The sequence below is a fragment of the Phalaenopsis equestris genome, unplaced genomic scaffold (assembly GCF_001263595.1).
Source record: "Phalaenopsis equestris unplaced genomic scaffold, ASM126359v1 Scaffold000025, whole genome shotgun sequence".
In the NCBI taxonomy this organism is placed as follows: Eukaryota; Viridiplantae; Streptophyta; class Magnoliopsida; order Asparagales; family Orchidaceae; genus Phalaenopsis; species Phalaenopsis equestris.
In genome coordinates this window covers 124380-141027 of record NW_018164467.1, presented here as the reverse complement: position 1 = coordinate 141027, position 16648 = coordinate 124380, and the positions used below count along the sequence as shown (strand labels likewise).

General features: G+C 37.6%; 1 protein-coding gene across 1 annotated transcript; it reads left to right on the top strand.

Annotated features, from left to right (window-relative positions):
- Window positions 1-273: 273 nt before the first annotated feature.
- LOC110018594 (U-box domain-containing protein 33-like) lies at window positions 274-5413 on the top strand. The gene is given in 10 exon segments (XM_020715950.1): window positions 274-458; window positions 966-1087; window positions 2175-2296; window positions 2541-2645; window positions 2797-3073; window positions 3212-3340; window positions 3459-3894; window positions 3897-3988; window positions 4220-4987; window positions 5079-5413. Coding segments are annotated over 10 exon segments (2436 nt in total). The 5' UTR covers window position 274; the 3' UTR covers window positions 5280-5413.
- Window positions 5414-16648: the final 11235 nt, after the last annotated feature.

The window sequence follows — 16648 nt, the reverse complement described above, 5'->3', positions numbered from 1 at the left end:
AATATTATCTCAGAGGTATTGATACATGCATCAATACTCATCATCAATACTCCAATGATGAGGTATATGAGTCCATTGTAATACTAGTCGTGTGAAACTATTTTTTTGGTGTTTCAAAGTAGTTGCATTTATGAAAGTCGGCATTACATTCCCATACGCATATACACCGAGAGGGCCGAGAGAGGGAATGATTTGGAATGACTAACTACTCTTCGGCATCGAGCTCACTGCGGCAGCCGTACTCACTGCCGGAGAGGCGGGGGGAGAGAGTGAGATGGAGGAGCTCCCACCGGCGAGCGGCGTCGCGGATGAGGAAGAAGAGAATAAAGTGTACGTGGCGGTACCCAGAGATTTGAAGGAAGGGATTGAAATGGTTCAATGGGCGCTTCGCAATACCTCCACCGACAACCAGATTGTGCTCCTCCATGTTCATCGTCCACCTAAGCTCCTTCCAATGAGTAATCTCTCTCGGTCTAATTTATTCTTTTGTGAAGCAGAACAAATAGTTTAATTCTTAGGTTTCAGCTGGCTGGAGGCTGGTGGGGTTTGTGTTCGGCAGAAATAAAGCTCTTTTCTGGATTTGTTGCTTTTTTCATCTTCTAATTTCCAGTTAATACTGTCTCATTTGCATTTTGCCTTCTCAATCCACTGAAAATCTTGCGAACGAATGATCAAGATTCTGATATTTCCCAAGGAAACAACTAAAATTATAAGCATCTTTTGCTATTTAAAAGAACATCTTTTGTTAGTTTTTGTTTTGGTTGGAGACTTTTCTTATAACAGAAAATTGCAAAACCATATTTTGCCGGAAGGCTAAACGAAAAAAATTCTCTATAGTTTTGTCTCATTAGAAAATTGCAGGCTTGCTTCATCATATTCATTCACAAAAATTTTTGCTTGTTTTTTCTTTGTTAGTAACTAGCTATTACTTCTAGAGTAATTGACTGTTTGTTTTTTGACTTGAGTGGGGGCAATGGTTCCTGCAAGCAAACTAGATGAGGAACACGTGAGAAATTACAGGCAGCAGGAGAGAATAATGGCGGAGAAATCTATGGCTGAATACCTTGCTCTGTGCTCAAAGTCAAAGGTCCATTCGTTACTCATTTATCCCGAATTTCTTTTTGTAGTTATGATTGTTCTGAGATCTGCTAAAAAATTTCAGTTCCTTCTGAAAAACGCTCAATTTTGACTGATTCAATGCTAAAATATAGTTTGATCTCGAACTTGAACTAAATATCTGAGCCTGCGGTACCATCTTGATGGATGCTGTATGGTGTCCATGTTGCCCAAAGTATTCCGATGATTTTATATTTGTGGGGGATACTTTTTCATAGATCACTTTTTTATAGAGCGGTTTCTTTCTTTAAGAATTTTCATATATACCACACTATTCTTATGCATTTACATATCTAACACCTAAACTTTTACATTTACACTCATAACACTTCAGTGTAATAAACCTATTTATGAGAAGGTGTAATTCACTTATAAAAAGCAACTAAAAATGGTTTTTTTTGGTGATTCAAAGATTTGATTACTATTCATTTAAATATAGAAGATTATGCCTGTTCCCCGACTTTTTGGTTGATATCTGCTATGTCAGTTCTAAGTCCCCTGGGGTCGGGGGTTCGATCTCGCTAGTGTGCGGATCAATCGAGTGGTTAGATACATGAGGTTGGATGGGGGCTAATATCATCGTCTTTGACCAAACTTTACAAAAAAAAAAAAAAAAGAAAGAATATATATATATATATATATATATAAAAGTGAGGAGAAGCTTGTAGCCGAAAGAAATGAGGTAAGAGCAAAGGGTGTAATGCCCTAACACAATCTTCTCAAGTCAATAGAAGAGGCGATAGGAGGCAACCAAAATTTTGTATGAATTCTAGATGTTGTAGTCTAAAGGCTCACGATAGGCAATGTGGGTTGGATTGAGAACGACTTCTGAGACGTGGTTTGGGTTAAGAATTTTTGTGAGATATATGCAAACAATCGTGTGGTCTTGTTTCGGCAAACATTTTAGTCTAGTAGTTTAAACAAAATAGTCATCAAACTTGGTTGTTCTTTGGAACTTGGATGGAACCTCTAAAATACCCTCTATAATTAAAATTTAGTTAAAGAATCAATTATGATCATGCAATCCTTATATAATTGTTTTTTTTTTTGGTTCATAGTTTCGAGGCGAGAAGTTGGTTTTTGAGAATGATGATGTTGGCATGGGGATCGTAGAACTTGTGGCGAGTCTCAGAATCACAAAACTTGTCATGGGTGCCGCTTCAAACAAATATTACTCAAGGTATGATGAAAAGGCATATCTCATGGCTTTTAATTAGCACTTCAATGTTGATAATTGTGCGATTGCAACATATCAATGATATTTAACTATAGCAGATATATTTTTGGTATATAAAAAATGGGGATTCTTCTTGTCACAAATGTGAATCTAAGAATTATGCCCTGAAAACGGTAGTAATTCTCTTGCATGGAAATTTCGCTTATAAATGGTAGCTAGTTTGTACCCTTATGAGTCAACTCTGCAGAAAAATGAGATCGCCAAATTCCAAGGTTGCTATCACTGTTCAACAAAAGGCACATTTGTCATGCAAAATCTGGTTTGTTTGTAAGGGGCATCTGATATGCACACGGTGAGCTAACTAACTCCTTCAAATCTCTACTACTCAACTCGAAAGCTCGTTGCCTGAGATGTGATGAATAACTTGCTTGGAATCAAAGTTTTGCGTTTAGAAGTTTTTTTCATTATATTGATTTTCTATATTTGAATTCCATTTTTGTTAGGGATGATGCCATCAATGAAACTTTGTCATCAAACTACACAAATCAGCTCGGATCGAAATCCTTAACGGTGCTTGAAACTGCTGTCCCATGTAGAAGACAACCCATGCTAAAGCTTCCATTTTCAGCTCCCTTTAGCATACCAACAGCTAAGAGTGGGACTATCACAGACGGGGTTGTAAGTGATTCAAACTGGTTATTGCCATCAAATGATAAAGTTAATGGCAGCACTAGCACTGCATCAAGGCACAAGCATGAAGATAGTGGTTCTTCATTAATGGTAGCCTCTAAACAAGATTTTGAAACTCCACAGCTCTCATCTACTTTCCACTTGCCGTTGAGCTGGAAATAATTAAGCTTGTTTTAAATATATTTCCTAAAAGTTATAAAAATTCAATGTTTGAATAACTTTATGCAGGAGAATGGAGATTTTGATCGTGTTGTGTATGGTAGATTGGAACTAATCCAAACTGAAACAGAGAACTTGAAGCATGAGGCTTACAGGGAAACAATCAGACGTCAGAACGCTGCGAGGAATGTTGTGGAGGTTGGTTGGAAAGTGAGTCTAGATTATCTATGAAATATTTTTTCTAACATAAATGAGGAGGGGAAGAAAACTATTAATTTTTATTTGCATTAAGTAACTATGGTGGCCTTCTTATTAGGCCAATGCTTCAAAGTTCAAACACACCAAGGAACAAAAACAAAAAGCAGAACTCCAGAAAATACTTACAGATGAAATGGAGAAAAATGAAAGGCTAAAAAAAGACCGAGATGAAATGTTTCTAGGACTGCCGGAGGCACGGGCGCGGCAAGCAGAAATGGAAACCCATGTCGCAGGTTCCAAGAGCTTGCTCAAAGAAATTGAAGATAAGCTTTCAGAAGCTCAGCACAACTTTGAAAAACTGAGGTTTGAGTGTGAGGAGCTAAAACATGCACGAGATAATGCAGTGCGTGAAACTCAAATTTTACGCCAAAGGATTGGGGAGACATCTGTTAGAGACCACGAGCAAGTTAAATTTTCTATTTTCTCCTTTTCTGAGCTTGAAGAAGCAACAAAAAATTTTGATGATTCCCTCAAGATTGGCGAAGGCGGATATGGAAAGTGTACAGGGGCTTTCTCCGCCACACAACGGTCGCCATAAAGCTATTAAATTTGAAAGGAATGCAAGGGAAAGAAGAATTTCGTCAAAAGGTATGCGTTTTAACAAGCTGATGGACAGTTATCATTATGTCTGTTTACAGGAAAACCGTCAAAATTATCTTTTGATTCTTTGTAACACTAGAATTTATAAAAAAGTGTCTGTTCAGTATTAAGAATTTTTTAACATGAGCTTTTTTTCAACCCCAATTTAAATAATATGGGAATTAATTTGACATTTTTATAGATTATGAAACTAAAATAAAACGATCCCATATAATGCAGGTTGAAGTTCTCATTAACATGAGGCATCCTCACCTAGTCTCACTCATTGGGACATGCCCTGAAGCTTTTGCACTCATCTATGAATATCTTCCTCAAGGCAGTCTTGAAGATCGCCTCGCCTGCAAGGACAAGACAAATCCCCTTCCTTGGGCTGTTCGTATACGAATAGCAGCTGAAATCTGCTCAGCTCTCATCTTCCTCCACTCAAATAAGCCCCATGGCATCGTTCACGGAGATCTCAAGCCCGCCAACATTCTCCTTGATGACAACTTTGTCAGCAAGCTTAGTGACTTCGGTATCAGCCGACATGTAGCCCAATTCAACATCACTAACACTTCCTGCTGTCATACCAATCCTAAAGGCAACTTAGCGTACATGGACCCTGACTTTTTTTCCTCAGGAGATATTACTCTCGCCGCCGATGTCTTCTCTTTCGGGGTTGTGCTTTTGCGCCTCCTGACCGGAAAACCTGCTTTGGGAATCATTAGCCAGGTTCAAGTGGCCATCGAAAATGAGAAACTAAACACGATGCTGGATGGTTCTGCCGGAAAGTGGCCTTACTTTCCGGCAAAGCAGCTAGCAGAGTTGGCCTTGAAATGCTGCCACGCCAGAAAAAAAAGCCGCCTGAGTCTCGAAGGAGAGGCTTGGAAGGTGCTCCAGCCAATGGTGAAAGTTAATGATTCTGGCAAGCTCCATCCTTTGTCATGTAGTTGTGCTTTAAAAATCAACAACATTATTCCATCATATTTCATCTGTCCAATCTCTCGGGTGAGTGCCAAATTTATAATCTTTTGCGATGTATGAATAAGTTTGATGAAATTCTTACTGACATATTTTATGATTTGTGTTTATACCGCAGGAAGTCATGAGGGATCCACATGTTGCTGAAGATGGATTCACATATGAAGGTGCAGTCATAAGAAAATGGATTGAGAGCGGGCAGAAGACGTCGCCGATGACAAATCGCCAGTTTCAGCATCAAGAGATTATTCCAAACCTCGGGCTTCGTTCTTTCATTCAAGAATGGCGACAGATGAATGGCTTCACTGAATATTTTTGATCACTTTGTTTTTTTTTTTAATATTTTCACTTATTGCTTTCATATCACTAAATTTCTATGTAATTTCATATCTAATGTCTATACTTCATTTCTTACATATATGCCACTGAACCTGAGCAACAAAAAAGATATTGATCCCAAACATGTTAGTTTTCCATTTTTTTTTTCTTTGGAAGATGATGATTGTGAAAAGAATAACAAAATTATAACAAATTAATTTTCTAATGGAATTAGAGTTGTTAGATTTTGTTAAGAGAGGTTTGTATACTTCTTTATTATGAGCTTAAAGTATCTTTTTTTCCTTTGCAACAATTAAATTAGTGCAATAATGCACATTGAACATGAAAAAAAAAAATAGCAGGTTAAATTATTTCATAAGCTTAGCAGGTTAAATTATTTCATAAGCATAAGCTCTCCTCCGTATTGAAATTTGAATTGTTTTTGCACTTTGATTGCTTTGTATATAGATAAGCATAACTCGCTCATAAATGAATCTCCTCCTTCCAAGGTAAAGAGGTTAAGTGTTTGTGATTTTCCTCCCTTTCTTAGTCAATTGAGTTCCATGAATTTGTGATTATGGAAGCTCCCATATTATTCTTGAGGGTGAAATCAAGGCGAGTATGAGAGAAAGGCAAAAGGAGAAAAAAATGCGACAACTTAGAGAGGAGAAAAAGAGCAATGCTGAAGTTTTGCAAAACAAGTATGGAAAAGAAGATAGTCACCACTACTATGGTGGTGAGTATTGTTGAACTTGCTATAAAGACCCACCTAGCCATGGTTACGAGTCCCTTCAGATTGTAGTCGTATCAAAAGGCGCATAGGATTTTTTTTGCTCATGTAAATAGGAATTTTTTTTATAGTGTCTTCGTTTTAATAATATATTGATTTTCATTTATGATGTTGGACTTAGTAACTACAATTATCCTTACAAAGGAAATCATCCTGAGGATGGCGTAGTCGATTAACAAACATTTAGTGGTAGATAGTATGAACCATTATTGATACATTATTAAATAACAACTAGAGTTAAGATTTGAAGTTGATCTCGCACAATATTGACTAGTGTGCACAATATTCGTCATAGGCGACCTCAAGCAAACCCAGCCGTGCTCATTAGTGACTCGTAACATCAAAAGCTATGATCTCGGGATGAGAATGTATCCCAACGAGCTTATCCTGTTGAAAAATTGATCCATGATTCACTCTCAAGGGTCATCCCTCACACACGGTGCAACTTGGCTTCCTACTCTTCAATGAGCAAAGGTAAGAATATGTAGATATTTTCAAAAAGAGCCAACTGATATACTGGATTCATCATAGAGATAATCATGGAATCCTTAATAGTAGATCCTACCTTCAAGCCGATTGTCCAGAAGAAGAGAAACTTTAATTCAAATCACCTACAAGAGATCAATCAATAATTTAACAAGCTTTTGGAAGCGGTTGATATGAGAGGTGCATCACCCTGTATGATTGGCTAATATTGTCATGATCAAAGAGGTTAGTAGTGCTTGAAGTATGTGTTTTGACTACACCAACCTAAATAAAGTTTGTTTGAAGGACAACTTCCCCCTTCCGGACGTAGATCAACTAATTGAAGCCATGTCTAGACACTAGATGCTTATTTTCTTAGATGCATACCGGGTAAAGATGAATCTAAGTGATGAAGACCCCACCTCCTTCCAAATGGATAAAGGTTTATGCTACTACCAAGTTTTTCAATTCAAATAGAATGTTAGCACGACCTCATGAACAAGAACTTCAAAGATCTCTAGAGGTGTACAAAAGAGTCATACGCTGATGGCATGCTGGTAAAAAATCTTGGAGGCATCCCAATACATCTCTCATTCGCATGCATACTTCCAACCTCTTTATCTCTAAAAAATGTGCACCAACCTAGCTAAACACGCCTTTGGGGTCACATCAAGGAAACTTTTGGGATTTATGATCACCCGTTATGGGATTGAGATGAGTCTTTAGAAGATGCACTGAGAGAATGGTGCCCCCGAAAAACATCAAGGAGGTTAATGCTTAAACGAATACATATACTCTCTTTCCTGCTTTTTGGTTCGTTCAATGGATAAATACATGTCATTCTTCAAGATATTGAGAGGCACTTAGAATGTCAGTTTCTAGTGGACAGATGAATATCAGGTCACTTTAGAGCTACTCAGGACATACTTAGCCATGTTGCCCCTCATTTTGAAGCATGTCTAAGAAGACATGATGTTCATCTACCTGACGGTTTCATTTCACACAATAAGCTTTATCCTCATTAGAGAAAAAAAGTAGATTCAATAGCTCATCTACTACGTCAACAAGATTCTATCTGATACAAAGAGTCATTGCCCAATTGGCGGACAAGACTACATTAGCTCTACTGCTCTCAACATGACGGGTACATCTTTACTTTTGGGCCCACAACATTAGCAACTACACGTAGTTCCCTTTAAAGGCTATTCTATAAATGTCAAAAGCATCGTGAAGGTTAATCAAATGGTTGGTGCAATTAGGAGAGTTTGAAATTGCTACCTAACTCGACCAGATATCAAATCATAAGTACTGGTCGATTTTATGGTCCAGTGTGCCATACCTGCCTCAGACAAGCTCCTCTTTCTTCACAAATGTTGTCTCAATGGATCTTGTATGTTGACGAAAGTATATGATAGCTCTGAAGCTGGTGCCGAGATACTTCACATCTTTTGAAAGAACATCATTATAGAGTACAACGTTTCACCTGAAATTTTCAGCTAAACAATGTCATTGAGTATAAAACCCTCATCATCCGATTGAATCTCGCCATCGATTGTGAAGCCGTAATGGTGAGTCGTGATTACTTTGTAGGCCATAGGGGCCATTCAGAAGCTGAGCGAGTTGTGGACCATATAGGTTTTGGTTGTCCACATAGGCCATAGTGATGAGTTGTGATGATGTCTGTAGGTTGCAAAGGCCATAGTAAGAGCTGCAAGCAATGTGCATTAGGAGTCCAAAGAAAGTTACCATCTTTGGGGTGCATTGTTACACAATTTTCTGGAGATTTTATTGCGCCATATGTGGGGTGCATTATTACACTGTTTCGGGAAAGTTGTTGCACAATATTTAGGGTCATCGCTAGCAGAGGCCAAAGGTGGTTGTTGGGTGGTGGATGTCGGATTGACCGGAGGCGATGGGCGAAGTTAACTAGAGGTAGCGAGGACGATTGTCAAAGGTGTTCGAAGGCTGTGAATGGTGGAGTTGTCCGGAGGCGATTGAGCTGTATGGATGGAGTTTTAGTAGTCCAAAGAAAGTCACTGTCTTCGGGAGGCATCGTTGAACTGTATGTGGGGTGCGTTGTTACACTGTCATCGGAAGACATCGTCCTATTGTATGTTGGGTTTATTGTTACACCGTCATCGATTATATTGTTGCATCGTTTGTAAGTGTGTTGTTACATTATCTTCGAGATGTGTCATTACATTGTATATTGATGTCATTGTTACATTGTCGTTGGGAGGCATCATCACACCATATCTAAAGTACGTTATTACACTATCATTAAGAGGCATTGTTGTACCGTATAATGGGTGCATTATTATTCTTCATTAGGGTGTGTCGTTGCACCGTATTCGTGGTATGTTGTTTTGCAAAATGTCACGGTACTATGTAATGCACGTTGTGATTCCACTGTGCACATTGTGAATGCATAATGGACTTTATCACAAAAAAAAGTAGTGGACGATGGTGGTCGATGGTGGTCGGAGGGTGGCAGCGACCAGAGTTGGTTGGAGGCAATGGTTGCCGGACGACAGCAACCCAATGCGGCGACGACTAGAGTTAGCCGACATCGCTAGCCACAGTTGGTTAGAGGCAATGGCTAGAGTTGCCCGGAGGCGGCGACGGTGGCTGACATAGTGAGAGGTATTCACCGGATCTGCAATGCAGAAGCAATGCTGGACTTCAACTCCTCCTCTAAGCTTCAGTCTTCTTTAGCTCTAAATCTATCTCCTATTCTCAAGAGGGGGTGCGACTCTATTTATAGAGTTTATATTGTAAAGAAGAAGACCCGACTACTCTTATCAAACGACCTGAGGTGGTTCGCTCGATCAGACACTATTAGACATTTAAGTGTCTTAATTGGGTCAGAATTGAATAATCTTATGCATGTTAGATTTGTCTTGTCAAGATGCTCGATTTGACTAAAAAATTGTTAGATTTGAAATCTGTTTGACATTCAAATCATGCATCGAAAGCTTCTAAAAATAATTTAATGGCTTGATTTGTGAATATTGGTATCATTGAGTTTGTCTCCTCGAGCGAGTAGTTTGCTGACATCGAAGTTCTAGATGACTTTTAGCCAAAATTGGAATATTTTTTTTATTAAAGTATTTATCCTGAAATTTGCGCCAGTTGATGGCATATCAATGATATAAAATTTATATCTACCATATTTTAAAAGCGTAACATTCGTGAAATAATCTCAACTAAGTTCGGTCCTATATTTATATTGTTTTTTTTCTTGAAATTTGTTCACATTAAAATTACTTTTTTACTTCTTCTATTCAAACGTGAGATACGTCTTCATTTAAAATTAAGATTCTAATTATATATATATATATATATTTAGTTTATAATTACTGTGAATATTCGAGCATATTATATGTCTAAGCCTGTAGGTTTAAATATGGACAATGAAATCACGAAGCAACTTCGTAGTCCAGTACGGTCCCCGTAAACGAATAGAAAACATTCAATGAGGTTTCGAGGATTATATGAAAAATCCCGGCAAGTTGCTGATGGCGAAAGGTTCATCAGGCCTGGCTGAAATTCAAGGGAACAAAAAAGATAATAATTGTGTTGATTAGTAATATAATATCTAATTATAGAAGTGACCTGCATAATTTTACAAACTAAATTGGTGTTTACACGTCATATGATAAATAGAAACTTGGTAGAAACTTAGAAAATAAAAACTATCAAAATATTCCGACAATTTTCCGGAAGTATAATGGCTTGTAACTAGAAATTTAATGACTTGTTACTTCCAGGAGCTTAATGACTTGTAACTCACATGAACTTAATGACTTGTAAATCTCAGAAGTATAATCTATTCAGAGCATAATTAATTGTAACTCATAGGGTAATCATGTAATTTACTAAATCCCCCAATGATTTGTACATAGAAGGTTCTTTTTCATGTAAGGAAGAGGAAACCATTTAGGCTCTCTAGTCATTTAGGAATTACTCTCCCATTCTTTTGTAACAATTCTTTTAAATATATAAAATGAGTCTGAGAGCCTGAGAAACACCCCTACTTTCCTCCGCTGGGTGCAGTCACCGTGTCACTTAAGATAATGAGATAAGAGTGTTACTGGCCAACAATGAAGTAAGATGCACTAAATTTCACCAAGAAATGTGAAATTTGTTAGTTTCATTTCAGTATCATGTACATGCCATTGACAGAACTTACATCCCTTCAAAATCCCTGGTCATTTGCCCAGTGGGGGATAGATATCATGAAACTTTTTTCTATGGCCACTGGGCAATAGAAGTTTATGATTTTGGTCATTTATTTTTTCACTAAGTGGGTGGAGGCAAAACCCCTGTCAATATTACAGAAACAAATACCAATTAGTTTGTTTGAAATAATATAATTTTACACTTTAGTATTCCTATAAAAATCATTATATATAACATAACTATACTCATTAGAAAGGTTTTACATATTTTTGTAAAGACCAAAACATGTAATTGCTACATACAACTATAGACCATGCTTAGATGAATGGGCAGGTCATATTCAAGGGGTTAAAAGCTCACCTCAGAAAAATTGGAGGGCAATGTAATGAAGGGCTCCCTAGTGTTCTCTAGGCTTATTACATGACTTCACATGCTCCAAATTGGGAAATACTGTATAAATTTTGCTTTGACACGGAAGAAACTATCCTAGTTGATATTGGAATCCCATGCCTCTAGGTTTAAGATTTTAATTGCGATGCAAATGAAGAGAAACTCCAACATAATTTTGATCTTCTCCCAGAAACCAATAAATTGGCCCTTCTCAGAGCCGCTTCGTACCAACCAAAGCGTAGCTTGCCACTTCAATATAAGATTAAGACATTACTCTATCTCTATTGGGGAGTTGATCTTAAGATGCCTTGAGGACATAAAAAATGGCTCTCAATTCAACAAACTTTAGGCCCTCTAGAAATGGTCATATATTGTCAAAATTATGATCAAGTCGAGAACTTTGAAGCCGAAAGACCTTGATGGGAAGTCGCTCACACAAACTTGGAATGCGAAGAATCTTCGTAGATATTATCAGTGATCAACATAGTCGACCTACTGCAGTTACTACTTTTGTCCTTAATTGGTCCTCAATCACCACTTTGTATCTTTGTTTTTGTTTTCATTTGTATTTTCTTTGATTCCCTTTCAATATTTGGTGCACTCAGTATTGCTTGAGTAATGAAGTTGTGTTTTCCTCTTTGTACACAATATTTTGTTTGAATACGATTATGATCACACTCTTGAAAGAATTTATGACCTTGTCAAGTTTATTTTTTGACCATGCAGGATGTCTTTATAAAACTATACAGATTCAAAGATTTAATTATTTAAATAATCAAAGACGGCTTCAAAAGTAATATACTATCTTGAGATATAAAAATACTACTTTACACCGTGTTTGATTATTTAAATTAAGAAATTTTAGGTATTAGTAATGGTCTACGATTACAACTGACAGATCTTCCCCTGTCGAATCCGAATACTAGCAGGGTTTAGATTATATCAGGGTTACAAACTTTCTATAAGAGTTATGTCATCCAAGAAATCTTCATAGATTTGGGGTGAATTATTATTTAAATTGCATCTGGTTTTTTTTTTTTTTTTGTTCATTAGAGCTTTACTACATGTTTTAATAGCATTCAAATTTTATGGGTTTGTGATTCTTAGATTGCCCAACTTTTATTTGATTTTTTTATTATGACGAGCCAGGCTAAGATCATATGATTCTGTCATCCCGGGATCATCAATATTTGTGATATGCATGATTACGAATATCTAGAGGATTCTTTGTTAGCAATCATGAGTTACATCATCCAAGAATTCCTTACAAATCGGGGTTTGTTTATTATTAGGTTTAAATTTAAGTTTTAGTGAATTTTATTTTTTTGTTTCACTTTACGTTTTATTGGCTTTTTATGACTTACAACATTTTAGATATTTTAACCTAAGTGGGCTCAATTGTCTTAAGATTTTTATTAACAAAAGTTATTTTGATCGAGTCTAAGCATTCTATAGAACCCATAGAGTTCTTATAGACACGTTTGGGTTTGGATTCCAAATGATTTTTACGATTCTCCAGTCATTGTAATATCTACTTGAAGTCTCTATTACAAGTGTTTGATGAGTTAATTATTTAAATGTTGTTCAAAATTTACTTGAATTATATTTTAGAATACTTTGGCTCCCCTTTGTTTACTTGTTATATTGGTGATGATTTCATTTTATTTTGAGTTTTTCTGGAAGAGTTATTGAGACTTTAATTCACTAAGGATATATTTATAAATTTATCATTTGTCTTGATTTGAAAGTTATTTATTATGTTATATTTTAAGTGATTTGAATGAGTTTGTTGAAGTTACAAATGTTGATGACTTTTTTTGTTAAGTGTGATTTGAAATGAGTTTGTTGGCATGTTTAGAATTTTGGGAAAGTTGCAAAATTCCTCCTAATTACTTATAATCATTCTAATTTTATGTGTTTGGGGCAGCTTGTGCGTTTCAGGATAAACAACTTATCCTGAAATGTGACCCGCGGGTCGACCGCAGGGATCGACCCGCGGCCTGCATTTAGTGTAAAAATGAAAATCGCATTTTCGGATAAACAGACAAAACACGCGATCGAAAAGGTACCGTTATGTTTTCAAAAATGCCCTCGCACCTATAAGCTGTACTAAACGGACCCTCTTATGGTTTAGTTGATTAATGATCATCTAGATTTGAGTTTTACAACTTTTAACTTTCCAGGGGGGTGTTCTAAAGGGGAAATACTAGTTTTTAGATATATCTCACCAAAGTGAAGTTTGATGTCGTCCTTTTTGTCAGCTCTAAGATAGCTTACAATATCGCTTGATACCTCGACCTAATCGAATTTATCTCACATAGACACAGAGAAAATTGTAGGAATAGTAGTTCAATTTGAAGATATGAAGAGTATGAGTGTAACTTCAATAATTAATGTGCATGAAGATGGACATTAATGTAAGTGAGCCATGTGAGTATCAAATATTTAACATTCAATTTTAAATGTGAATTTTGAAATTTTAATGATTCGTTTTCGTCAACGATACTTTTCGAATAACCTTAAAATGTACTCAAAATTGTTATATTTATCATGAGTTAAATTTACATTAATTGAAGGTCATGAAACAATATTAATAAGAATTTCCGATCATGTAATATGCTTTTTTGGGGTATGCACATGCATATGAATTAATTGGTATGAATGTAAACTAAAGTTTAGGTTTTAAGCATGTAAATGCGCAAGAATTGCCTGGTTTGTTTGTGAAATTTACAAGTTCTATATGTTTGTGAAATTTCATCAAGTGTTAAACAGTAAAATACACAAGAATTGAAAGGCATGTATTTTGATTTTCCGTAAGTGTCGTGTGTAAATTTTTGCGTTTTTTTTCCTGCCGTAAATACATGAGAATGGCCTGTTATGTGCATGTAAGTTTGACATTTAGGTGTTTAATATGTATATGTATATATATCACTTTACCGTATGGTTAGTTTGCGACTCCGAGTTTCTTGCCGGATCACCTGGTGTGGTTGTTAGAGGCAGGATCCTACTATTCCTGAAAGATCTAAGCTTTCTTCGAACTTCTCCCACAAAAAGTTGTAAATCCGCAGAAAGTTTATCCACCTTTTGAGTAAAAGCTGGTTGTTTTGCATAGGTTTTTCCAGCGCCGATCGACAAACAGATAATTGCTAGAGGAAAAAAATTTGTAGAATTTTTGAGAAATTTAAGTGAATTTGAGTAGAGGAAGTCTCCTAGAAGAAAACTAAATTAATAACCAACTATTTTTCATAACATACATCCTTACTTTATTAAAAACAAACAAAAAGATATAGAATCGGAGCCAACTCTTAGAACTTGTAAGAGTCGTCTTTATAATTCCTAATAGTGGGGTGATTCTAAGATATGTTTCCAATGCCGTTTAACTGGTAATATCAAAATATTCATTAAATGCAATCAAGCCGGATCTTTAAAAAATGAAGTTGCCCTATGGTGTGTAAGTATTGGAAAATTTAAAAACTCAAATTAAGCATTATCAAGAAAAAGCACTTAAAGAATGTGCAACATAAGGGAACAAAATCAGAAGTTTTCTGTGACCAAAGCAACACTTAATTACAGTAAATCCTCCCAATATGAAAAAAGAATGACACTTCAAATATTAGTGTAAGTCGTCTAGAAAAATAAGCACTAATTTTTATTAAAACTTATCTTGGGAAATTCAATTTTATATTCTTGATGGATAGAATGTGATGACAACTCCCAATATAATGAATTCGTATTTCCTATTGTTATTTTGACCCCCAATTAATGAACTAAGGTAAAAGGGCAATTTTGTAATGTGGCCCCGCCCCCTACCATATCTCACATACCGCTCACCTACCGGCCACCTACCGGCCACCTACCACCCACCTACCTCCCACCTACCACTCTTTTGCTTCTATAAATAGAGAGGGTGTGAGGCCTAGGAGAGCAAGGGAGAAGAGATCTTAAGCTACCACAAAGGAGGAGAGAATAGCTAGAGAGCTAGAGAGGAGGAGAGCATCTTGAGGTCTTGTATCAAGGTGTCGCTTGAGAGGGAGGTCGTAGAAGGAAGATGAGGGCTCATCTCTATGTATAAGCTATGTATTCTCCATTTTTTTTGCCTTAGTGAAATATTTGATTGATTCCCTCACGTGGACGTAGATCCAGTTGGATCGAACCACGTAAACGATATGTGTTTGCTTGTGTTCTTTTTGGTCTCATTTCTATGCCAGGAAGTACATATCTCACAACAATTGGCGCCGTCTGTGGGAAGAGTCATACTTCTTGGCTAAAGGTATCCGCGTAAAGGTGTTCGCGGCCAGCAATGAAGAAGAGGAGTTCGACATTCACGAACAGAGGAGCAAGCGGATCGCGTTGCAGGCAGCCAAATTGCGGTAGCTTCGGTGAGCAGTGGAAGCTTTGATCGACTGGATTCGCACCGCAGGTTGTGCGATTCGGCGAGATGGAGGAGGAACAGTCCGCGAGCGAGGACTGAAAATTTGCGAAGGGTTCGGGGAGTCCCCTGTTCGCGAGTTCGCGAAGCATGAGGACCTGAGCAGTTTGGCGAGGAGCGACGGCTCTGGAGAGGCAGTTATTCTCGTGTGAGAGGCAGAGGAGGAATTCCTGATTTGTTCCGCTGAACGCAGAGGAGTGCCCGCGGGAAGGAGGCGGGAGCACAAAATAAGAAGTTTTCTCCAGTGAACAAGTGTGATCTCTTCCAGAAGGGATCGGAGCTCTCCAATCGGTTGGCGAAGGCAGTGGAGTTCACAGGGAGAAGCCTAGTTCTTGGAAGGGCAGCATGTAGAATTCATTGGAAGAAATCCTAGCCACGACAATGAGTTCCGTCAAATTCGACATTGAGAAATTCAACGGGAAGAACGACTTCGGCCTATTGGGCCAAACTCGAGGTACTCTACCTGACAAAGTCTCTGGCTAATAGGCTCTTTCTGAAGCAGCGCCTATACTCCTTCAAAATGCATGAAGACAAATTCGTCTCAGAGCAGATTGACGAGTTCAACAAGATCATCGACGATCTCGAGAACATCGACGTCAAGATGGACGATGAGGACAAGGCACTACTGTTGCTAAACTCTATTCCCAAGAGCTACGAGCATTTCAAGGATGCGATGCTCTATGGAAGGGCGCAGACCATTACCCTGGGGGAGGTTCAATCTCTTATTAGAGCTAAAGAACTCCAGAAGAAGCACGACATGAAAGAGGAAATCAGTGGAGATAGTCTGACGTTAGAGGAAGATCGAGCAAGAAAGACTTCAAAAGTGATCAGAGCAGATCAAAGTCCAGAAGGAAGGGCAGAAGTCAGTCTTCTAAGAGATCTAACAAGTGTTACCACTGCCACAATGAAGGTCACTTTAGAAGGAACTGTCCGGATAGAAAGAAAAGTTTTCAGGAGAAGCCCAGAGATTCTGGAGAGGCAAGCGTAGCCTCAGATGATTATGATTCAGCTGAAGCTCTGGCAATCACAGAATTTGAATCTAGCAGGGAGTGGATCCTTGACTCAGGGTGCTCCTTCCACATGTGTCCCCACAAATACTGGTTCGAGTCACTGC